Source organism: Plasmodium gonderi (assembly GCF_002157705.1).
Source record: "Plasmodium gonderi DNA, contig: Chr08, whole genome shotgun sequence".
NCBI classification, from domain to species: Eukaryota; Apicomplexa; class Aconoidasida; order Haemosporida; family Plasmodiidae; genus Plasmodium; species Plasmodium gonderi.
In genome coordinates, this window is record NW_021628933.1 from 813,799 (window position 1) to 838,204 (window position 24,406).

The following is a 24,406-nucleotide window of genomic DNA, read 5'->3' on the forward strand; positions in this document are numbered from 1 at the left end:
AAGGACTAGAAAACTAAAAAACAGAAAAAAAAAAAAAAAAAAAAAAAAAAAATATACAGTTTCTCTTCGGAGATTATGTAGATGCCAATTTTGAAGACGACCTCCCCCTCTTTCTCTTTAGTTTGCGTCCGTTTTAGCTGATTTTATTTTTTTGTTTTTACACACATGTTCCACCATATTACAGAGATGTCTAAAAGATTGTAGATGCCTTGGCACCGTCGCGCCTTGACATCTTTTCATGGGGACTATCTACATGCGTTTCGATGCTGAAAACATTGGGAGCATATTTATTTCACTAGTCACAACTTCCTTTTTTTTTTTTTTTTTTTTTTTCCACACTCAAGAGTAATTTGTATCTTACACCCTGTCGCTCTCTGTGCTTCTCTATCATGTGTCTTGATAATTAGGTTTTCTTATTTCTCGGTATGTGTGTGTATATTTATCGATTTTTTCCCGTGTGTGTGTGGGGGGTGTATTTTATTTGTACCGTGGACAAAATACGTCTCTCTCATTTGCACTAGTGTCTAGTCATCAGGACGGCCCTTCCGACCAAGGAGTTTTAAATGCAACTGATTGACTTCGTCGAAGATAATTTGTGTAAAGAGCAAAATAATTTTTAGTTTGTTGAGATCACTTTTTCCTAGAGATTTGAAATAATTTCTCCTGTTGTATCTGATATAGAGTACAAAGTAAGTAGCTACGAGAATTATATTGATTGCTATGAAAAGAGAATTTTTATTATAAGATGATAAAAACAAGAAATATTTGGAGAATATACTAAACAATAATTCTGGTTTTACAAAATTGAAGTATACTAGCAAATCATATCTGAGTAATGATATGATAAATCCGAAAAATATGGCCATGTATTTGAAAAAATAAAATTTTATATTTTGGATACGTAAGGATCTGTTTTTCTTAATTATTTCTTCATTATCGGATATTTTTTTTAAGCAACTATTTTGTATTTTTTCGAGGTCTCGTTTGAGCATGTAAATACTTTGGTTGCTCTTCAAGTCAATTGTCTCGTCTATTTTAAATAGGAGCTCCTGTATCATGTTAAGTTCTTTAACATCATCATTGCGTATGCGTGCGCGTGGGAAATCGTGAAAAGGTGCATTACCATATGAGTCCACTCTCGGGTCAATACGGAGGTTGTAGGTGCCCCTTCCATTGCTTACCCCGCTATACATATTATTTACACGGAAATTGTGGTGCATATCGGATACATGTTCATGTGATACTTCCCCTTTGGTTAAGTAGGATCCTCGGCGTCTTGTGTTGCCATTTTTTTGTAAATACGAGCTGGTATTCCCATTGACGTTGTAATAATTGTCAATCATGGAAGGATCTCTGTATATATGGTTAATCCCTGAGACCTGACTAGTCCCTGTAACCTGATTAGGAGTTAAATAACTATCATTATTTGGAATGTTCATATACCTATTCGTTGTATTATTTGTATTTCCTAGAAGCATGAAATCATCAGGAATGCTTCTCCTTTGGGGGTATCGTGAATTATTATATGGATTATTGTTGATATGTTCCCCATTACCACTGTCACTTCCACTACCAAGGTCACTAGCACCACCATCATACTCATTTAGACTTAAATGATCCTTTTTCACTCGTCCAAAATACTGATTATTTTCATAGTTGATGATGTTACAACTGAATCGGTTTCTCCTTTCCTGGTTATATTTGATATTATGCCCTTCATATTTCCATTTCTCTTTTTTTAACAAATCCCGTGGTATTTCTGGTAAATATATAGTCAAAAATTCTAATATTTTGTAAGAATTGTTGGAACTGTTATATCTATCATTGTGCTTAAACTTATTAGCATCTTCCAACTGGTGCAATTTATCGACATTTATTACTCTCCCACGACGACCATTTGTGTTAATATAATTATTTATACTTGTATGCACTATACTATAGACAGTCATTACAACTTCATAAATTAAAACAAGGAAAAATATACTTAAATTTTTTAAACAATCTCCATAATTTATCTTTTTTTCAAATAAATTATCCAATTGCTTTTTTACCTTTCCTTCACCCTCCCCTCTTTGGCTCTTGTCCTTTATTTTTTTTTTTCGATCTTGTGTGTTATACTGGTAGTTACCTTCCCCCGATTCATTTAACTCTTCAGAATCAGAAAAACTCACATTTTGTCTGTTCACTTGGGAAACACGTCGCCCATTGTTGCACATCCCTTCTCTCTCCCTTGAGTCATTCTTACATCTGCTCATGCTTCTACCCTTGGTATGATTGGAATTCATTAGCTTATCCTTAAAGGAGTTGTAACTTTTTGTAAGAATTTTTTTCAAAATTCCACCTTCTTCTTCTTTTTCCTCCACTACCCCTTGCTCTTGCGTGGGTTCATATTTTCTGAGTTCCTTTTCGACCCCATACGGATGGTGCTTCTTCATCTGGAAATTATTCAGTTCCCTGCAACTTGGTTCATATTCATCCATGTTTCTGTAACCCAGTTGGTCGTGCTCCATTTGGAAGTTATAGTAGTGTCCTCGTCCATCACCGTGTTTGTATCTTTCTGCTCGTTCATACTCATATTCATCCTCTTTGTCTTCCCCCTCGCCCAGATGGGGATGCGCATGTCGAATAGAACTGGTGTGGTAATTTTTAAAACCTCTGAATGCTGAATCGCCCTGACGACAATTTTTGGTACTACCAATTTTGGAGAGAAGTTCAGGGATGAGCAGAAGATTCTGGAAGGATTTAATAGACCTGTTAAAGTATTCACTTATTTTATGAAAATTTTTGCTATGCCCTTGTTGTTTTTTCTCTTCTATTTGTTGACAAGTGTATGGATCGATTTGTCCTTTATTGAGGTAGGTAGAGGGTCCATTGATGTTTGTCAAATTGTTCTTAAAGAGGTTTAAATTTCTTAGAAAATACTGAGTAAGGTAAAATACAACTTTGTATAAATTAATTTTTTGGATTAAATCGATTCTTGTAAGACAGATGGTTACCTTATGCAATTGGTTGTCCAATAGATAATTGATTATTCTTAGTAGTCTGTTGTTTATGGAAAACTGATTTGAATCAACAAATATGAATATAGAATCTACATATTTTGAAAGATTCATGATGATTTCATCATATTCCATATCGCAAATATCATTTATTCCACTGGTATCTAAAAAAGATACGGAATTGATTCTGTTCATATATTTTGTCAAATTGTTTTGGTAGCATATTTTCCCATATATGTAGTTTTTAATATTGTGTGCCTTTTTACGTAGTTTCTGAAAAGGCATAAACAGATAATCACAGTTTTCTCCAGACAGGATTATTTTTTTATTCTGCTTGTGAGGGGTTATTTCACCAGTTGGAATTCTACCTTTACATTTACCATTTCTGCTGTTACCATTTCTGCTATTACTCCTGTTACTACTCCTATTACTACTACTACTACTGCTGCTGTCCATGTTTTCATCATTCCCATGGTTTGTCTGAGCACTCCCAATTTGATTAACATTTCTTGCATTACTGTGAGAAGCATTGAAACCACACTTCCTACTTTTGTATCGATTCATATATCCAAACTGATAATTGGCGTTATTTAATCGTTTAAAATTAAATTTGAAATTATTTTTTATATCCACATAAGTTATTTCATTTTTTTTCACCAGACAATTCGTATTTTGAACATAACTTTCCGTAAACCAATTAATGAAAGAACTTTTTCCGCTCTGAGGATTTCCCAATAATAGTATGGTTGTCTTTTTATGAAAAACTGAAATGTCGACATTTAAATAATCACTTATTAGGTTTAAATTTAAATCGTTAATACATATATTGTTATTACTATTGTTTACACTTTTTAAATTAGTGTATCTTGACTCTTTATTATAAATTTCGTCTATTCTATTCAGCACATCTGCTATGAAATTGTCCTTATTATCTTCTTCTTCTCCTTCCTCTTCTTCGTACCTTTCCCTTAAGTAGTTGTTTGTGTCTCCCATCAGATACTTCTCGCTACTCTGGTTATCTTTACCCATATTTATATGTCTAGTATTTTCAATCCCTCCATTTGTAGTTCTGTATTTGATTCTTTCTTCACCGTTACTGCTGTTACAGCTGTAGCATGAAGAACCTCCTTCTTCCTCTACCTCATCCGTTCCATTTTCTCCACCATCGATGATCTTGTCTTTTGCAAACTTTGTATCCATTTTCTCCTTCTTCAGTTTATAATTTTGCAACAATTTGTTGTACCGCTCAAACATCATTTCGTTCCTCTTCTCCTTTTGGGCCTCCACTTGAGTATCCACTCGGACGTCCATTTTTTCCTCTCCTTTTTCGAATTTTTCATTTTTGCTCCCCACCGGATGGCTTATTTCAGTTTTTTTTTCTCCCCCACCTGAGTTATACGACTCATAATAATAATTGTTGTACGAGTTGAAATTAATTTGTTTCATTTTGTCTTCTAAATCTTCTTCTTCGTAATCATCATCTTCATAATCCTCATCTTCCTCGTCTTCTTCATCAACTTCATAATCTTCATCTTCCTCGTCTTCTTCATCAACTTCATAATCTTCATCTTCTTCTGTATCTTCTTCTTCTTCTTCCTCTTCCTCTTCTTCTTCCTCTTCTTCCTCTTCTTCCATTACTTCTCCAGGATTGGATGTTTGTTGATGTGTGCCTCTTCCATCCACGCAGTCTCTACTTTTCTTCTCCGTTTTTGAGAATTTAACAGTCTTGTCTAAATAATCCATGCCCATAAGTCCCAATTTTTTTTTCTTATTGTGCATAATATTTTTGTAATTATTCATATCCATTCTGTTATTTTGACAATTTTCATCATTTTGGAAATTCTCGTCATTTTCCCCATGGTGCTCAGTTTTTCCATTTCTGCCTTTCAAATACATTTTCGGGAAAACTGTTAGGACCAAGAAGAAAACAACTCGAAAACTGTTGAGTGTTTTATGTGTTGGAGAGTTAGGTATGCGTGTTATGTGTATGTGCCAATGTATTCTTGTGCACTACACCAATTAAGTGATGTCGTTTTTGTTTATAAATTTGAATGTGGAGAGATATGTCTCCTTGTGTTCGTTTCTATAAGACTAACATGAACGCAAGTTAGCAGAGGAAATGTCTTCGAGGTTATTCCTCGCAGAAACATTCATTACCACGTGCAGATTCATGTGTGTGTTACGTTTGAGTAATTCTGCGTAACAATATTTTTTTGTTAGATTCCTTCTTTTGAGCTAGGGTCGTAGGAAAAAGTGTGCAGAACTCACAAGCTACAATGTGGGTTCTGCACACCTTTTCTTTCACGATTTTGTGATCTCCATGCGGGCAGATATACATGCATATATGTGTACTTGTATGTATATATATATATATATATATATATATATATATATATATTTTTTACATAATCTTTTCACCATTTCTCAAAAGTTCATCCTTCTCATTATTTTCGTCCATTATCGAATCTCCCCTACTACTCCAGTGCAAAAAATGCATTTCTGCGTTAACTACGCGGAGACTCCCTCATCCCTCAAAAAAAAAAAAAAAAAATTAGACAAATTTTGTTTTTCTTTTCTGACATTATTTTATTATTTTTTTTCTCGGATAACGGGATGCAGTGTGGCAAAGGAAGCAAATGAGACAGGGTTCAGAAGTGTACACATTTGGGTATATATATGTGTATTCATATGTTTTTTTTTTTTTTTTTCCCCCTTATTTTCTCCACGCAAGTCGTTCATTACTTGAGGGATGGAGAAAACTTAAGATTCTTATTTTTCACCTTTCTGAAATTTTAGTCTCTTCTTATAATTTAAAGTAAGAGAGTAGTTTTTCTTTTTGCACATGTGGCAAAGAGATACGATAAGCACAACATATGTCCATTTTTGTGTGTGCGAAAAAAAAAAAAAAAAAGAAAAGGTATGCCCTTAAGCAACTAAGCTTGCCTTGTGGTGAATACATTTCTTTTTTCTCTCTCTAATTATGTATACACATATGCACACATAAACATAATTATTTATTTGTTTTTCTCTTTCCAACTTTCAGGACATTGAACAAGCGAAAAAAGGCGAAAAAAAAAAAAAAAAATAGTTGTCTTAGTATAGCACGCTTTATATGTTACGTTATTGCATTTTTATTAATAGTCTAGTTGAGGAAAATCCTTCCAGTTTTAATTTTTTTTTTTTTTTTTTTTTCTTACACGATATTAATACAGGATTGTGAGTAACCCACAGGAGTTAAAATATTCATTTTTTCCCCTTGTTAATTGAATTTTATATGTATATACACGAATGATAATATATTGTCTATAGCCTAAGTCCTGGGTTGGATTTGCTTCTCCGTTGGGGCTGTCTTTCCGTTTTTTCAAAAATTCATGAGGCGTTAAAAAATGTGAGATATGACATTACAGTATGACGTTGCCATATGACATTGTGGTAAGGTTTTGTTACTTGTACATTTGTTTAAACTTTTATGCGGACGAGAAAAGGAGTTCATGATCATTGCTAAGTTGTTACGTATGTGTAAGAACGGGAGAAAAAAAAAAAAAAAAAAAAAATTTTTCTATATTGTACCTTTTTAGCATTTCTTAAAAAAGGGGAATGTGAACATAGTCCTGCTTGTACCATCATTTAATAAAAAGACAAAAAAAAAAAAAAAAATAAAATAATAAAAAAATAATGTATTATTCATTAAGAAATTCTACACAAAAATACTTTTGACATAGGTTCCTGTTAAGTAAAATTAAGCTGAATAGCAACAAGGTGAAGCAAACAAAAGTTTAATTCCTTTTGTTTCATTTCGTTTTTTTTCATTCCATTTTGTTTATTTATATTTTTTGTGGCAATTTTTTTTTTTTTTTTTTTTTTTTGTCCTGTGTGTCCTTAATTCTGCAATTATTCAGTTAAAATTACGAGAAAGAGGAATTTAAAAAAGTTTTATTTACTTATGAAAGAAACAGGTGTGTGCTTTTTTTTTTTTTTTTTTTTTTTAAACTCACAAAATGTTGTACACTCCATATTGCTGAAAAATTGATCAAGTATTTTATAACCGAATGTTTATTGACCGATTATTTTTTTCATTTTTTTTCCAAATGCGTGTAGAAGCAGAACCACGCGTTCGGCCTGTAAGTTTATGGCATTTCGAGGTAAGGGCAAAAAAATAAAACAAAACATAGCAAAGCAAAACAGAGCATAGAAAAACAAACACAAAAGCAAAAAAACAAAAAAACAAAAAAACAAAAAAACAAAAAAACAAAAAAGCAATAAAACAAAAAAGCAATAAAACAAAAAAGCAATAAAACAAAAAAGCAATAAAACAATAAAACAATAAAATAAAATTGTAAAATCATCCAAGCTATCAGCGGAAGGGTGATATAAGAGTCCAAGCCGAACAAATGACCACTCACGTTAGCCATATGAAACTATATTGGAAATCACGTAAGATGAACAAAAAAATGTGAATCGAAGGAAGTCTTAAAAATCAGCTGTAAAAAAAAAAAAAAAAATGTGTACAAATAAATATGCTTTCAAAATGCAAATAAAAAAAAAATGCATACAGAAATTTTTTTAAAGCGATCTCTCCACAAATTGGACGCGAAAAGAATTTTGGCGTGCATCACACGTAAGCAGTTAAACTATTTTCATGAAATCAATATCCAGAAAAATAGCATAAGACACGCATACATAAAAGGAAGAAAGGAAAAACTGTTTGCTCATTTGATCGTGACTATTGGTGATGATAGGAAAAGGAACCCATTGGATGAGACTGAGGAAGAAAATTCGGTTTCAAACTCAATGCGAATGAAATGTGAATATGCTGGAAATAATGATCTAAATGAAGTATCTAGAAAGGAGTATGTATTGAACGAGCTAAACGAATTTATTTCTGTTAATCATGGGATGAATGAAAGTTCTAGTAGAGTGTTAACAAAGGTAGGATTGGTGAAACTTGTGAAAGATGAAAGTCCAACAGATAATGATGGACAGAAATATACAAAATTAAATGAACCAAATGAACATGTTTCAAAGGAGGATGAAGAGGCGAAATTAGAAAAATTATTAAAAAAGAGACAAAGTATTAAAAAGGATATTGTAACAATAACAGAAAAGGCAAAAGATGAAATTAAAAAATTAGTTAAAGAATATCATAAGAAACAAAATAACAACACAAATTATATTTTGAAATTATTTTATATCATAAAGGGATGCAATGGTTTAACTCATTCTTTTAATTTCGTTCATCAAAATGATCTTCACGTTAATGATGAAATCATTTATGAAAATAAAAATCGTGAAAAAATTCTCTTAGCAATTGACAGCAAATGTATTTTGTACGTTATTAATACAACACTTGATTATTATAAAGACGATTTGACTGAAAAATTTATTTTTATCAATCCGAACGTAACATCTGTGTGTCCCTGTGGAACCAGTTTCCATTTTAACCGAAAGGACGAAAAGGCTGAGAAGTAATTAGTGCACGATGTGGGGAAGTACAGAACCAGCATGTAGATGGGTTTATAAAGTCTTCTGACAATCGTGTGCTTCTTTTAGATTCCTAAAGAGAGATAGTGTTTCTCCATCCCCACCACCACAGATATATTACCCGATTCTTCATTCCTAAAGTGTCTATGCACATATCTGAATATGTCCACATGTACACGCACATATATATATGCAGACGTAATAACCATTATAACAACCCCCAGCTTTTCTCTACTTTGCTTTGCTCAGCTTCCTTATTTTTCTTTCATTTGTTTATTAATTTTTAACGACCAACACCTTACTATATATTCCAACCATTCTATGTTTATTTCTTTTTTTTTTTATTATTTATATGTGGGTTCATATCGAAATTAATTTCTCTACTTAACATTCCCATTTGAATTCTGCAAAATTTGGTGCCTTGCCAATGAGCAATTTTACTGAATTTATTGAATTTTTTCATTTTGCATTTTGATCGTCTTCATCAAACTGTCTATGTCGATTTCGCCTTCTTTGATGTAGTTCAAGTCCTGTAAGATAGGAAGGAGAAGTAGATGAACAAATGGTCCCGTATGTAAAATGATAAAGTACAACGAACGAGAGAGGGGTGAGAGAAAAATATTGAATCATCATAAATCGAGATTCTCACGTCTGGATGATGTCACGATGGGCATATTTTTTGATGAAAATTATTTTACCTTAGGGTAGAGATTAGAATTTTTCTTGTAGATAGATTCATCTTTTGTAATACAGTAGTATAGGATTCCATCATAAATATACAAATCGGAATTGGGTTCATCTTTCGACGTACCTGGATGGCCATTTTGCTTCTTCCCATCATTTGCACACTTGTTATCAATTACAATATTTTCCTTTTTATGAGTCTTCTCAGTGAACTTCTTTACTGAATGATCCCTTATGACGTGCATTAAATGAACCTCTTGATTCGTTTTAGTGGTCTCTAAGGATTCTAAACGAAAGGAAGAAGCATCAAATTTGTAAAGACCATCTAGATTGCTGCATGTGGTGTGTGTTGTCATAGTGATGGAAGAAGGGTTTACATCAGTGAACAAATAATTCTTCATGAATTCATTTGTAAATACAGGATGTTTATTCTTATACATCCAGTTTTTTGCATTTATGAGAAGGATTTTTTTATTTTGTTTTGTTTTTTTAAAATTATGTAAATACAATTGCAAAATGTAGTGCTTCTGAAAGAAGGTATTTTTGAAATATTTTTCAAAAAAATGTTTTATCATGTGTAATATTTCAACTATTAAATCTGGTGTGCATAGAAAATGAAAAAAATAATTCAGATATTTCTGTGATACAGCTACTAAAGTGTTGTTATATATATAAGCATCAAAAAGAAAACAAATATTCAAATTTACATACTTGGAAAGAATAAGATAATTGTTTTTTTTACTCGTTTTATTTTCTTTCAATATTTTGTATACATCTGTACAACTTTTCAACATTAGCAAAGCATCATATAATGTGTTCACTTCTAGACTGAAATTATTTACAAATGACCCTTTCTTTAAGTTCTTATGGTTCATTCGGAGGAATACACTTCCGTTTAATGATTTTATGGCTAGTCTTATTTCTTCTAACTGGCTTCGAAATTCTTCGCTTTTAAAAAGGACGTGTCTTTTCCGTTTTTCTAATTGGTCTTTCCTTTGTTCGTCTTCGTCTTCTTCTTCTTCTTCTTCTGCGTCGTCTTCGTCTTCTTCTGCTTCGTCTTCTTCTGCTTCTCCTTCTTCTGCTTCGTCTTCTTCTGCTTCTCCTTCTTCTGCTTCGTCTTCTTCTGCTTCGTCTTCTTCTGCTTCGTCTTCTTCTGCTTCCCCTTCTTCCTCCTCTTTGTTCTTGCGATTTAAATCTAGACTATGCTTTTTCTGCTTTTTTTTTAACTTGTTCATATATGTCACATCACTGTCTCGTAGCATGGTAGTGTTTCCTGTCTCATCAGTAGGAAGCATTTCTGGGGATTCATAAGATGGTGCACCAGCTGGCACGTCTGATTCAGAATAAACTGAGGTATCTGAGGATCCATCTGAGTAGGAATCAAATGAAGAATACTCATTATCCTCTGGATGCACAACTTTTAACGTATTTTTTTTAACATACCTTGGAAGAAATATCGAATCGATCAGTAGATATTCAACAAGCTTGTCATTTAATTTTATATTCTTGGACTTGATCATTATGTTATGATACTGGTCATATAGCTCTTTGTACTGAATGAGATTACACTTTTGCAAAGAGGAGTTGTAAAAATCGGGTTCATATAAATCGAAAAGAAAATCGTTAACTCGTTTGACTCTTTTTTGTATAGCCATTAGCACATCATTCTGTGTGCCATTTTGCACATCACTATGGATGTCACTTTGTGCACCATTTATTTTCCCTGGGGAAAATGAACACAACTCGTGAAAATTTTGAAATATAATTTTTTTTTTTTTTTCTTCTAATTTGGCTTCTTTACTTATTGAATGTAATCTGATAATGTTTAGCACATGTTGGATGATATCATTTTTTTCCTTTTCTGTTATGTGGGAATTATTTCTAAGCACTATTGTAAGTTGGTTTGTCTGGTTCGGATATCTTGGCTGATTTGCTTCTACATTGTTGGGAGTCACGGGAGTAGTTTCTGCTCTCCTAGAGGTGTCGATTCTGCTAAAGTCGTATGCCCACTTGCTGCTGATGAGTGTGCATTCCGATGAATGCACCTCAGTTATGGATTTGTGCAGGTAAAGATAAGCTACTATTTTGACCAAGTTATGGTTATATTGGACATTTTCTTCATTTGTATTTAGCAAAAGAAATGCATCAAGGCGTATCTGCTGAATTTTTTGAAATTTTTCATCTTCACATAATTTGTCAATCTTGTCAATTTTTCCATGTTCACCTGTGCCATATGGCATGTAGTTATAATCATTTAGATGGTTCCTTAAATCTTGTGCCTTATCTTTTACATAATTCAAAAGGGAATCTTTTACTTTATAAGAATTTATTAAAAGTTGGATTTGTTTAAAATTATTCATCAAGTACATGTAAATGAATGAACTCAACAATATGATGTCATCATCAAGAGGGATAGTTACGCATTCATAGTCTTTTTTCATTGTTTCTTCTTCGCCATTTTGACAATTCCCACTGTTCTCATTTTGTGTATCGTTCGACGCATTGATCATTTTGAGATATGATTATTCGAATAGCTGTGCAGGCAAAATGACAAAAGCAAACGCTGTCTGTCTACTGTGCAGGCATATGCTTTGAATGGGTTATTGCATATTTTTTACAAGTACACAATAAAATAAAATTCATAAATTTGTAGTATTGGTCGTGTTTTTATTATTAACGCAAGGAAGAAAAGACCATGAAAAGTTTTTTTTAATTAATTAATTATTTATTTATTATTTATTTATTATCATTTTATTATTATTATTATTTATTATTTAATTTTTTTTTTATTTTTCTTTCCCCCCCACCGGGTAGACTTCAATACGCGGGAAAATGAGAACAAAAATGATGAAGTTTACTTTGTTTTAATTCAGTAGGCATACATTCGTGGACACATTCGTGGACACATTCGTGGACACATTCATGGACACATTCATGGACACATTCGTGGACACATTCGTGGACACATTCATAGACACATTCATGTGTGTATGTATACATAGAAACATAAGAACATTAAGTTTCTGTTTTTCTCTTTTTTACAAACCCATAAGATTGGAGATATATCCATGTGCAAGATGCGGCGCAGTCGCGTGGTACTCTCCTTCCAAGGTAAGTTCAGGGCGATAAAAAAATAAAGTAAAAATATAGAAGCATGTATATAAATAGGGATGCAAATAAATGGCCAAGTAAATATATACGCATACAAGCAGGCATAAAAAATAGGCGTACAAAATTGGCATATAAATATGTTATTAAAGTTAATCCCCAAATGTGACAATTATGATAATGTAATTGTAGAAATAACAAATCTTAGCTATTCGGCCCCATCATCCTGTAATAGCGGAAAAAAAAAAAAAAAAAAAAAAAAAAAGAAGAGTGGAAACAACAAGGTTGCAACTGTTTTGTTATTATATCTTAGGAGAGGACGAAAAAAAAGTGTAGATAATTTTTGTAAAAAAAAAAAAAAAAATCCTTCTTTCACTTCAACTTCAAGTCCTCGTCCCCGTCGTAGTTTTTTTTTTTTTTTTTTCCTCGTTTTGCGCTTTTTTTTAATATCTCGAACTGGGTACGGAAAAAGTAAACTGACCAACGGGGTCTGATGTTTGGGGTTTTGCATTCATATATTTATTATCACATACGTAAGAGTACAGTATACAATTGTGAAGCTGGGAAAAAGAAGAGAGGCAGGTTTTTTGTTGTCACCTTTTGTACTTTTACATTTGTATTTCCATTCTGCCGTTGTCAAAATTTTTCCGTTTCACCCCTTTTTTTTTGTGCTTTCCTCAAATGGAAAAAAATCTTTGAGCAAACGTGTAACGGATGAGAACCCATTTCCTTTTGTCAGCTCGCTTTTCATACTCAAGTTGCTAGGGTAGTGTGAGCGAGAGGCATAAGTCATTTTCCCCCAAAAGAGCGATATGTTTTTCTGAGGTATTATTTACAGGCCTCTACCCCGAGAGGAGAAAGCGAACAAAGAGTGAGAACGAGAAAAGAAGCCGCTATACAGATTTGAGTATCTTGATTTTCCTCAAAATAGTAGTGTCCCCTGTGGATCCATACCCTAGCCCCTGCAAAAAAAAGTATATTTTTACATACAGATCCATCAGCCTTATATATACGCACATTACATACATTTAACCCTTGAGGAAAGCGTTTTTGTTTAATTCTGTTGAATTATACTACATTTAGTGAAAGGGGAACTAATTTTTTTTTTTTTTCCATTTTTTCTTCATTTTTTTTTCATTTTTTCGTCATTTCACATTTAGAGGGTAACGTTTTGTGTATCTCGCTTTTTTATTCCCTCCCCCATTTTGCTCACGTAGCATATTCCTCCGGTTCACTTCATCTCATATGCTTCAATTCTCTTGGTTAACTTTTGCCCCGTCAAGAGCTTCTGTACATATTTCACCATTTCCTAATCCCCCAAAGTCACAAGGTTTTTTTTTTTTTTTTTTTTTTTTTTTTTTTATTTCCCCCTCCTTTTCGACAAACAAAAAGTCCTTATGTGGTCATCCCTACACACATGTAATGATAAGTATTCAGCAGAACTGGGAAGAGTACGAAATGTGCAAGAACATTACACACATACATGCATACATACACACACTTGTGCTCGTGTATGTAACTATCCATAAGGGGTACCAATTTCTGCTAAGGGAATATTTCATACATAGACTTTTTACAAGGAATATTTTTATGTGTATTTTTTTTTTTTTTTTTTTTTTTTTTTTTTACTAACAATCTGTACCTGCGAGAACCTTCACAAAACAAGTTATTCTGCATCGGCTTTACCTTTTACAAATGAAGGCGTTAGGATAAGAAAAAAGGGTTACATTATAAAACAAATGTGTGATTCTTAGTGTGCAGCTTTTATTATCAAAACTTATGTGGCATGCTGTTCGTTGTAGTTTGTCGCAGCTTCTTTCACTGTCGTAATTCCATCCATTTTGTCGTATTATCATTCTATTTAATTTTTCTTATTATATATGTTTGTTTATTTGTCCGTTTGTCTGCTCATATGTTCTCATGTTATCATGTTCTCATTTTATCATGTTCTCGTGTTCTTATGTTCTCATGTTTTTACGTCCATGTGTTCGTTTATTCTGTTGATACCAACGGCACACGCATGTATACACAGGAGCGTGCAGGTATAAAGTAGAAAAAGAAAAAAAAAGCTTACGAAAAGGATGTGTCTTTACAATTAAAAAAAAAGAAAAAAAAATTGACAAGCAAATTGAGAAGAAATATATATATATATACATGTACATACCTGTACGTATGTTTCTTGTGGTGATACATTGAACGTGATATTCTACGAGGAACCCGAATTACACGAATTCGTTTTGCGTCCTGGGTAAAGGTGCATATATGTATCTCTGTACTTATATAGGAACATAGAGAATGCTAGGGGAAAGCAGAGATGAAACAATTTCTCACAATGCATACATATACATCTGCTACGAGTTGATAACTTTTAGACATTTTAATATTCTTTTTCTTTTTTTTTCCACCCCTTGCAGAATTGTACGTACCTGATGAATGACATATGTTTTTAATACATGGAGAGAACTTGTAAAAAAGAAAGGAAAAGTGTATAACCCCAAAAGAGGAAAGAAATAGTATAGCAAAAAAATATAGTAGTGTAGAGAAAAACATTCTAATGTGCAGAAAAACTTAATAACAGAAGGAGCATAAAATATGAACGACTAATTTTATTCTACTCCCTATCTCCCCCCATACTCCCATACCTTGACACTTTTGATACATTGGGTGGTAATTCGAAATTTATAAACCCCAAGTCAGCAGAAGGAAGTTTAGTGTATGATTCCATTTGGCCAGATAACTAATCCTCCATAGGTTGTGTCAGATTGTTTGTATCTTTCTCCTATGATCTGTTCTTTATCCCCGTCATTTTCTTCATCCTTTTCGGAAATTCGCTACCTAGAACACACGTACATATAACAGAAAAAAAAAAAAAAAAAATGAATAATGAAAATGATGATGTAAAAAAATTCAAAGGTAGACCTCTATTTGAAAACGTGCACAAAGTGAAGCAAACAAGTTTACTTTCTCACAAATCATTAGAAATTGATATGAAAGGTTTCTTGAACCTGGTGGTCATAATAATATGCACAGTAAATTTTCGGTTAATTTTAGAAAGAATAAAGAAGCATGGTTTTGTTATGAATTTTCCCCAATGCACTGATTTTATTAAAAACGCTCCTATATTTGTTTGTTTTTTTTGTTTAAATATAAGTATTTTTTTTAGTTGGTTTATAGAAAGGCATGTAACCAGTTGGTTCTTATATTATAGTGTTAATGATGAGGTAGCTAATGCAGAATTGGTTAGTGCAGAATTGGTTAATGCAGAATTGGGTAATGCAGAATTGGGTAATGCAGAATTGGGTAATGCAGAATTGGGTAATGCAGAATTGGGTAATGCAGAATTGGGTAATGCAGAATTGGGTAATGCAGAATTGGTTAATGCAGAATTGGTTAATGCAGAATTGGTTAATGCAGAATTAGTTAAGGATAAGACCTCTGATCGCTTCCTCCAGGACAGGAAAAATTGCAACATGAAGGAGTTAACAAATTGTGGATTTCTGGAAGATATAAGTTGTTCGAGAGCTAGCGATGAGGTTACAAATGATGGAAGTGTGCAAAGCAGTGGTAATAAAAGTCCCGCAATGATTAGATGTAGAAAGAATGTAAAAAAGATCTACGAAGAGGAGATGGAGAAGAAAGAAAAGGATTTTTCAAATGAAGGAACATATCAATATATAAAGAATAGAAATGTTTATGAAAGGGATAATAAAAATGGAAGTAAGAAAAGAAAAGGTTGGAAGAACTTCCATCTATCTATTTTTTTATTAAGATGCATAAACAGCATATTCATCCTAATTTTGCCTTATTTAACCGTGACTTACTATGATGCAGAACCGTTTCTGTCATCAATCCTGTTAACCATATCGATAGTATGGTTTTTCAAAATATATTCATTTCATCAAGTATGTTACGATACTAGAAAATTATATATAGATGAAGTGAATTTGGAAAATATAAAAGATTTATCATTTGAAATTGAATATGTAAAAAATTATCCATATTGTTTAAAACTAAAGAATTATTTCACTTACATGCTGATGCCAACTATGTGTTTTCAATACACATACCCAAGAACAGAAAAAACAAATTGGTTACACGTAGCAAAATATTCAGTTGAAGCAATTCTATTAACACTAATGATAAGAATAATACTAGATCAGTACATTTTTATAACGATTGAAAATACTTTTACTATGAAAGAATTTCAGTCAGCTCAATTTACTGTAAAAGTGACACATATAATTGAAAGGATGCTAAAAATATCTATAGGGACATTATACATTTGGCTTATCGGATTTTTAGTAGTATTTCATCATTGGTGTAATATATTAGCAGAGGTAACTCGATTTGATGATAGATTATTTTATAAAGATTGGTGGAATGCTAATTCTTTTGCTGAATATTGGAGGAAATGGAATTTACCGATTCATTATTTTGTTTGTCGACATATTAACAAACCATTAATTTATTACGGATTTAACAGAAAATGTTCTATGATTATCGTTTTTTTCATTTCAGCTTTATTACATGAATACCTAATTAGTATACCTCTAAAGTTGGGATTCTCAGGTTACATTTTCTTTTTTTTTATTGGACAAGTTCCATTAATACAGTTGACCAATAATGATTATTTTAAAAAACACAAAACCACTGGAAATTCAATTTTCTGGATAGTCTTCTGCATAACTGGTCAACCCCTCATAGTCTTTATTTACTATTACTCATGGATTAGTCGAAAGGGAATTCTACACCGATGATTTGAGATTCCCATAAAATGCATAAAGTTAGAAGAAAAAAAAAAAAAAAAAAAAAAAAAAGACTATATCCCAGAAAAAGGAACTAGTAAACATCCTGAACTCTGAAGATTTACGCTACAACCAATGTTGTCAACCCCAAGGAGGGAAAACACAGATTTCCTTCCATTTAAAAAAAAAAAAAAAAAAAAAAAAAAAATTACTCAACCTTAGTGTTTCATATATCTGTAGAATCATGTAAAAAAAAAAAAAAAAAAAAAAAAAGGACACAATCAATATTTGTGTGTCCATCAGTAATTGTCACGTTTTGAAATTTTGCCAGGTCCAAAATTTTATGTGTGTGTAGACAGTAACCACATATATATATGAAGATATGTATATATATCTATGCGTTTCCATTCTCGTCTTATTGTTTGTCCCTTGCTTATCTTTCCTTCATTTGTATTTTTTGTTTCATATATATATGCATGTGCATATAATGCATATAATATACATGGGGGAATGGAGAACACATCATTCTTGTCCAACACACAACTGTTTATTCTTTTCAGTAAAGTCAATTTGCACCTATCTTTTTTTTTTTTTTTTTTAATAATCTCAAAAATGTAGTGTCCAATTTTATATATGTCTCTCCGGCTTACTATATCCCCACTCTCATTATACCTTTTTCATAGCCCTTAATAAGCTTGTTAAAAACACAGTTTTTAAAATTTACTTTTTCATTGAACATAACCTGATACATGAGTTACACGTGGGGAAAAAGGGAGGTAGGCGAAATATGTACATCTTGTCAACCCATATTTAGCCCCTTAAGATATTCAAAACAAGGATAGGGTTGGGGATGAACTACCAAATATGTACTTGTGTGTATGTATGTGTATATATATTATAACAAGCATGTGTATTTTATCTTATTTTTTTTTTTGTGTATCCTTTTTTCTAAAAAATTGAAACAAAAAAAAAACAATAAAGGTACAATGTCAATACATATACATAATTAACTATATCAGAATATGCATATAGTAACCCATTTAAGGCCGCTACCTCTGTCCAACAAAAAAAAAAAAAAAAAAAAAAAAAAAAAAAAAAAAAAAGCATGCGAAGTATTATGCTTGTAAAGTATTTTCACCTTTTCTTAATCTTATATCATTTTTCCATTTTTTTATTTAATATCTTCAAATTTTATTTTTCCAATTTTCCATTTTTTCCTTATATTACCAGGAGGAAGTAAACAAATGTATATGATTAGCAGTATGCACCAACAACGAAATGAAAAAAAAAAAAAGAAAAAGAAAAAAAAGAAAAAAAGCATCAGAGAAGGTGGAAGACATAACTTAAGAAGAAATCTATCTGTGTCTAACAAATTAGTATGCATAAATTTTGATATTTTCTGAGGCATAACATGTCCAATGGTTATTTGTACAACTCATCATCCCCAAGGTTAACCTATCTCCTTCTCTCCCCTTCGCTTTTTTTTTTTTTTTCTTTCTTTTGTTAGCTCGTTCGTTTATTTTATTTCATTTTTTTTTTTTTTTTGATGAAGAAGAAAGCAAATTTGCTAACGTCTATAAACCATGAAGGAAGGTATAAACTAATAAGAAAAAAAAAAAAAAAAAAAAAAAAAAAAGTGAAATGAAGGTGTGTGTGTATAATATTGTATATATTGAAAGAAAGAAGCTTTTCCTTGCTGTGTTCAAGGAGTTCATACATTGTTATCTATAGAAGCTAAATTATCTTCAAAGTGTCCATTACTTACACTTACGATTTAGGAGTGGCAATGTATATCACAATTCTGAAATGTCCTCATCACCTTTGGCAAATGCGTTTTTTTATCATTTCCCCATTTTACTACAACCCCGAGTTATTACTTCCCAATGCCACATTGTCACACGGTTACACTGTTCCATTTCTCCATTTGTCTTTCATCCAGTTGACGAGTTTAAATACATTAAGGACTACTTGATCGAACTTGACAGAACGGCTCAGAATTTACAAAATACAAATTATCACCACAGTGTATTGAAACACTCCATCAGAGGAAAAGACCAAAATGAAAATCCAATTCTTCAATGTCTACGAATGAAAGAAGATGAAGATACACAATTTCGTAGCATAGATTGTGTTAGTCATTCAACTGACACTGCCAGCGACAGTAATATTTCTGATTCCATATCATGTGTTAAAGGAAAACAAGCAGGAATAAACATTATAAGACACAATGAAATTGGAAAAACAACAGGGAAGAAAATGCGTTATAGTTTGTCCCGAAATGGAACAAAAAAAAAACAAATTACACAATCGAAGGGAGATAGAAAAGAAAAAGATATTTGCTTCTCATTTGCGAAGAAGAAAAACATTTCAGAAGAAAGAGAAAATTATGAATATGAGAAAGATTGTAAAATTTTGACTTCCAAGAGGGGCGAAATTTTACTAGACCATTTAGAAGACAGACTAGTGGAAAAACCATGTACAGATTTGTCCAAAGAACGAGTCAATGAATTTATTGCATGTGGAGAGAAGGAAAGGAAGACGAGGCTTATTTCGTGTGGAATAGCGAAGAAGGGGAGGGAGAAAAAAGAAGGGCTGAGGGAATTCATACATGGGAGAATCCATACTCGTGGGAGTTGTGCCGTTCAGGGAGAGTGTATAGAAACGAATGAGCAAAGGGAGATAGAGAAGGAAGGAACGAAGGGACTAAGGAAAGAACAAACGAAGGAACAAACGAATGGACTAACGAATTTTTCAAACGAGCGCGAAAAAGAGTTGTTTCAATACTTAATTGTAAAGGCAAATAATGAAATTGAAAATATTAGCTGCACATTAGAACAGAAATACAAAGAAGAGTTAATGAATAGAGTTAAGAACATAAAAAACGAATATGAAAAAAAAATAAAAAGTTTGTTAAAAACAAAGAGATATATATGTGATCAAAATGAACAAATGATAAAGAGAAATAAAGACAACACAGAGATAATAAAAAATTTGGAAAATAAAAATTATTTGCTACTAAACCAAATAGAAGATTTAAAAAAAGGTTACAATACTGTTTATAATAAAAAATTTCAGAATGAATTATTACAAAAAAAGAGTGAGGAATTACAAATTAGAAGGTTAAATGGTATAAGCTCTCAAGATTGTCACCAAAACAAGAATTATGAAAAAAAAATAAGTGCGTTAAATGAACAATTGAATATAACGTATGAAAATTGTTTTAATTTTCAAACCAAGTGGGTAAGTTCCAAAATTGAGATGTTATCCTTCTTGACAAATGGGGTTACTATATATGTAATACGTTGTTCCCAGGTTAAGCTTATATATTACATGGAATGTATTTTTTTTTTTAATTTTACTCAGAAAATACTTCAACAGGAAGCACAGCAAAGGGAAGTGGAAATGGTATGTCTATCCGTTTGAGACGTTCATAAATGTTCTTTTTTTTTTTTTTTTTTTTTTTTTTGAAACAGAATTGTTCTATGTTCTATGTAACATGTAGAATTATTTATTTTTATATATTTTTTTCCAAAATCGTAAACACACTTCTACACACATGTTGACCCTATTCACCTTTTGCCAACATTTTGTTTTTTTTAGAATGAGCTAAAGAGAGAAATAGAAAATTGCATTATCATGAAAAAGGAAGAGGAAGAAAAATGTACTCATTTGAAGGGGAAAATGTACAAGGTAGAATAAAAAAAAAAAAAAAAATGCCCACACATATATATGTTTTCTTGTCAATCGAGCATCGTGAAGAATAACATGTTCTTGTTCGTTTTTATTTGTTTATACATATTAGTAGGTGCCGTAGCTGAGTAATTTTAGTATATCTCATCCTTTAATATCTTGTCTTTTTTCATTTTTTTCCACATTGTGTTTGATCAGATGGAAGGAGAGAATGATTATCTGAGAAACGAATTGAAGAAAACAAAAGTGTCTATTCAACAATTGAGGGAGGATAATGTAGAGGCGTAAGGATACAACATTGGGAATATGAAAATATTCTCTGCATTGAAAACATTTTCTGCTTACTAAGCTGCGTTAGGGTATAATTTAACCTTTATGTGTGTTTTTTTTTTTTTTTTTTTTTGAGAAAGGTCCCAAAATAAGGATTACATTATCTCATGCTCCAAAGTAGAGGAAACGAAACTCAAAGAAGATATAGAAAATTATAAAGTGGTACAAATAAATGAATATATATTTTTTTAACTCGTTCCCCTTTTTGCTAATTAAAATGTGTACATATGTAGCGGTGTTTTTATTTTTACATCTTTTCATTAGAACATTTTTTCATTATTACATCTTTTCATTAGAACATTTTTTCATTATTACATCTTTTCATTAGAACATTTTTTCATTATTACATCTGTTCATTAGCACATTTTTCCATTATTATGTTTTTCCATTTTTAACTTAACAGAAATGTGCCCTCTTGGAAAATAAAAACAAGGAGCAGCTTTTCGAAAAGAAGTGCAAAGAACTGGAGTAACAAAAAAACATTCCACACGAAATATGTCAAAGTTTTTCATATATCCATGTTCCTTACTTTCCCATGTGTCTTTTTATGTGTATGTTTAGTTAAGTTGTAACTAACATGTAAACTTATTACCCCAAATGTATGCACTTATGTAGAAAAGCGCTTAAGGATACTGAAAATGAAAAGTCCATATTCCAGAGGATTTGTCAAAAGAATGAGTAAACTGATTTTCAGAAGAAAAAAAAAAAAAAAAAAAAGTAACATGATGCCTGTCTGCAAGGAACGGGGCTGTGTAAACAGGAAAAATTATCTTATCCTTCTTGACACTTCTCATTTTTCAATTGCAGAAAAATACAGGGGGATTTGAACATCGAAATAAGGACCTTAAAAAATGAATTGTATGAATGCAAGAATAATTTTTACAAAATTGCCAAATCTGGGGTTCACATTCCACAGAAGGGTATATTCCATGAAGATACGCATGAACAAATATTGGGCGGTAAAACAAAGAGCTTTTAAATAATATTGTAGTGCAATGGGGAAAAAAAACAAAAAAAAAAAAAAAAAATAAAATAAAATAAAAATAAAGGAACCAATTTTTACGGCTTATATAATTCTACTTTTCAGGATTTATGTATCCAGAAAATGAAGCAGTTAACAATGAAAAGGTACTATCACTAGTATGACATTATATTTACCTCAACTAGGTTTATAGCGTCATTCATTTGGAGGCATACATACATATATATATGCTCATCGTGCACCACTGTGCTTGTGTATCATTCAAAAGAAGATTTAAAAAAAAAAAAAAAAAAAAAATTGATCTCCCGTTTCCACCTCAGACGCGTGAAGAACAACTAGAAAAAGACAAATGGCTGTAAGGATAAAACTGAGCAAACTTATAGAATCGAACAAACTACACGAATTGATATCAAAGAAATGTGTATGGGTATAGGAGAGTCATGGTGATGCTTGTGTCTCATAGTAAAATCTCAAAATTTTCGCATTTGTCATGCATCCGTACGCTATTAAATATTCATTTTTTTTTTTTTTTTTATTTCTCACCTATGTCCATCTTTATATATCTCCCCGCATAGCGAACGCGAACAGAATACAACACAAAAAAAAAATTCCATCGAAAAGCAGCTGATAGTATGAAGAACACATTTTTAAATTAACAACAAATTGCACGTATATAATTTAAAGAAATTATTTCATTTTGACACTTTTTTTTTTTTTTCTTTTTTTCCATACGTTCTCTCAACAATTCTTCACAGTTACTGAAGCTGGAACGGGAAAATAGAGAAGCGGAATTAACAAAATATCCAAAGTATGGTAAGTGTCTTAACTCATTTAATCGACTTTTCAAATGTGTACATAAAAATAGCATAACATGGTTCTCTCGCACAGGCATATGCATATGAGCATACATTTATATGCAAAAATATTTGTATATGTAGTAACGCGTTTGTGCATACTTCCCCACCCCGTTCTCAGGTGGACGAAGAGGAGAAATTAAAAGAAAGGAATTCCTACAGGGAAAGCTTCAATATATAGATGATAAAATAAACACGTTAAGCACAAATTTAAAAAGTATTAAATTGCAAAGCGAGGAATATATTACCTGATGAACCATTTGGTGTCTCCATATTTTGACTAGATTTTGGGAAAATATGCAAATGTCGATATGTATGAGAACGGGGTGGATGAGAATGAGAGCCAATTCCTTATTTTCAATTTTTTCCTTAAAAAAAAAAAAAATTTGCAAATATCCTTTCTCCCCCTCATAACTTGGCGTATATATAATCTTGTGGTAGCGTTTTCTTTTTTTCCTTTTTTTCCATTTTATGAGCTTTGCCTGTTTGGAGCCTCATTTACTAATTTTTTATTTTTTTTACATGAACCGAAAAAGGGTTTAAATGTATGTGTTATTCATATTCCCTATGTCCCAACTCAACTAACACCCATAGAATAAGTTGTTCAAATTTTATAAAGTTTTTTCTTTTTTTTTTATTTTTTCTTCTTTTTTTTTATTACACAGTTATCCAAAATGTTTAGTGGTAAAGGGGTGTAGAAAAAATAAGTTCTCACTATAAGAGTATACTTCTGCGTGCGTTAGGAAGCAGGCACATATATATATATATATATATATATAAATACATACCCATTTTTGAAAAAAAAAAAAAAAAAAAAAAAAGGCATAAAATTTCGAACACTTTGTAGTCTTTTTTAACAATATGCATTTACCTAAAACGGCGTGGCGTGTTAATCAGTAAAATTTATTTTTGTTTTGAAAATTTGCTATATAGCGAAAAATGTATATAACGTTTTTGATCTAATGAAAGGTCTCTCTTGCTCGATTTTTTTTTTTTTTTTTTTTTTTTTTTTTAGTAACCCGCATGACATTAACTGGAGTAAGCTCAACAAGTTTGAGATGTTTACATTGTCGTATTTAATCGCATGTATACAAATATATACACATTTATAGATGCACATTTATTCATTTTTACGTGTTTTTTCATTCAGGGTGGGAATAATAAAATAATTCCATTTTTTGTAAGGTATATATAGACCTGTATACAAGCAATTATATTCATGTTTCCAGTCTACTGCTTCTGCACGCGTTGTGAGACCGCATAGCTTTTTTAGCAAAGGTATTGTATGTGCATTTGTATACTATAACAATATGTATTATTCGAAACGATGTGTTTTGGCAGTAGACTGAGATGCAATGCCTTATGCATTATGCTTTATGCAACTGTTCGGGATGACAAAATGTGAAAGAAAAAGACTCCAACAAAATTGGCATTTTCCAGGACCAACTATCCAGTGTCCCCCTCACCCTCGTCTTTCTTTTTTTTTTTTTGTTTTTTGTGTGTATGTTATATGTTTCACAGTTGACGTGAGAT

General features: G+C 31.7%; 5 protein-coding genes across 5 annotated transcripts; 3 read left to right on the forward strand and 2 right to left on the reverse strand.

Moving 5' to 3' along the window:
- Window positions 1-524: 524 nt before the first annotated feature.
- On the reverse strand, window positions 525-4,895 carry PGO_081640 (hypothetical protein, conserved; the record flags this gene model as incomplete). The annotated part of the gene is made up of 1 exon (XM_028687386.1): window positions 525-4,895. The coding sequence occupies one exon, from the start codon at window positions 4,893-4,895 to the stop codon at window positions 525-527; it is 4,371 nt and encodes a 1,456-aa protein (XP_028543187.1).
- Window positions 4,896-7,895: 3,000 nt separating this feature from the next.
- Window positions 7,896-8,468, forward strand: PGO_081650 (iron-sulfur assembly protein; the record flags this gene model as incomplete). Its single annotated transcript, XM_028687387.1, has 1 exon — window positions 7,896-8,468. One exon carries the CDS (start codon window positions 7,896-7,898, stop codon window positions 8,466-8,468), a length of 573 nt encoding a protein of 190 aa, XP_028543188.1.
- A 458-nt stretch (window positions 8,469-8,926) lies between these two features.
- PGO_081660 (regulator of initiation factor 2) lies at window positions 8,927-11,674 on the reverse strand (the record flags this gene model as incomplete). The annotated part of the gene is made up of 2 exons (XM_028687388.1): window positions 8,927-9,010; window positions 9,179-11,674. The coding sequence occupies 2 exons, from the start codon at window positions 11,672-11,674 to the stop codon at window positions 8,927-8,929; spliced, it is 2,580 nt and encodes an 859-aa protein (XP_028543189.1).
- Window positions 11,675-15,148: 3,474 nt separating this feature from the next.
- On the forward strand, window positions 15,149-17,029 carry PGO_081670 (diacylglycerol O-acyltransferase; the record flags this gene model as incomplete). Its single annotated transcript, XM_028687389.1, has 1 exon — window positions 15,149-17,029. One exon carries the CDS (start codon window positions 15,149-15,151, stop codon window positions 17,027-17,029), a length of 1,881 nt encoding a protein of 626 aa, XP_028543190.1.
- A 1,629-nt stretch (window positions 17,030-18,658) lies between these two features.
- On the forward strand, window positions 18,659-23,125 carry PGO_081680 (hypothetical protein, conserved; the record flags this gene model as incomplete). The annotated part of the gene is made up of 11 exons (XM_028687390.1): window positions 18,659-18,737; window positions 18,957-20,413; window positions 20,618-20,707; window positions 20,906-20,991; window positions 21,118-21,196; window positions 21,441-21,505; window positions 21,653-21,715; window positions 21,845-21,996; window positions 22,600-22,649; window positions 22,775-22,832; window positions 22,995-23,125. The coding sequence occupies 11 exons, from the start codon at window positions 18,659-18,661 to the stop codon at window positions 23,123-23,125; spliced, it is 2,310 nt and encodes a 769-aa protein (XP_028543191.1).
- Window positions 23,126-24,406: the final 1,281 nt, after the last annotated feature.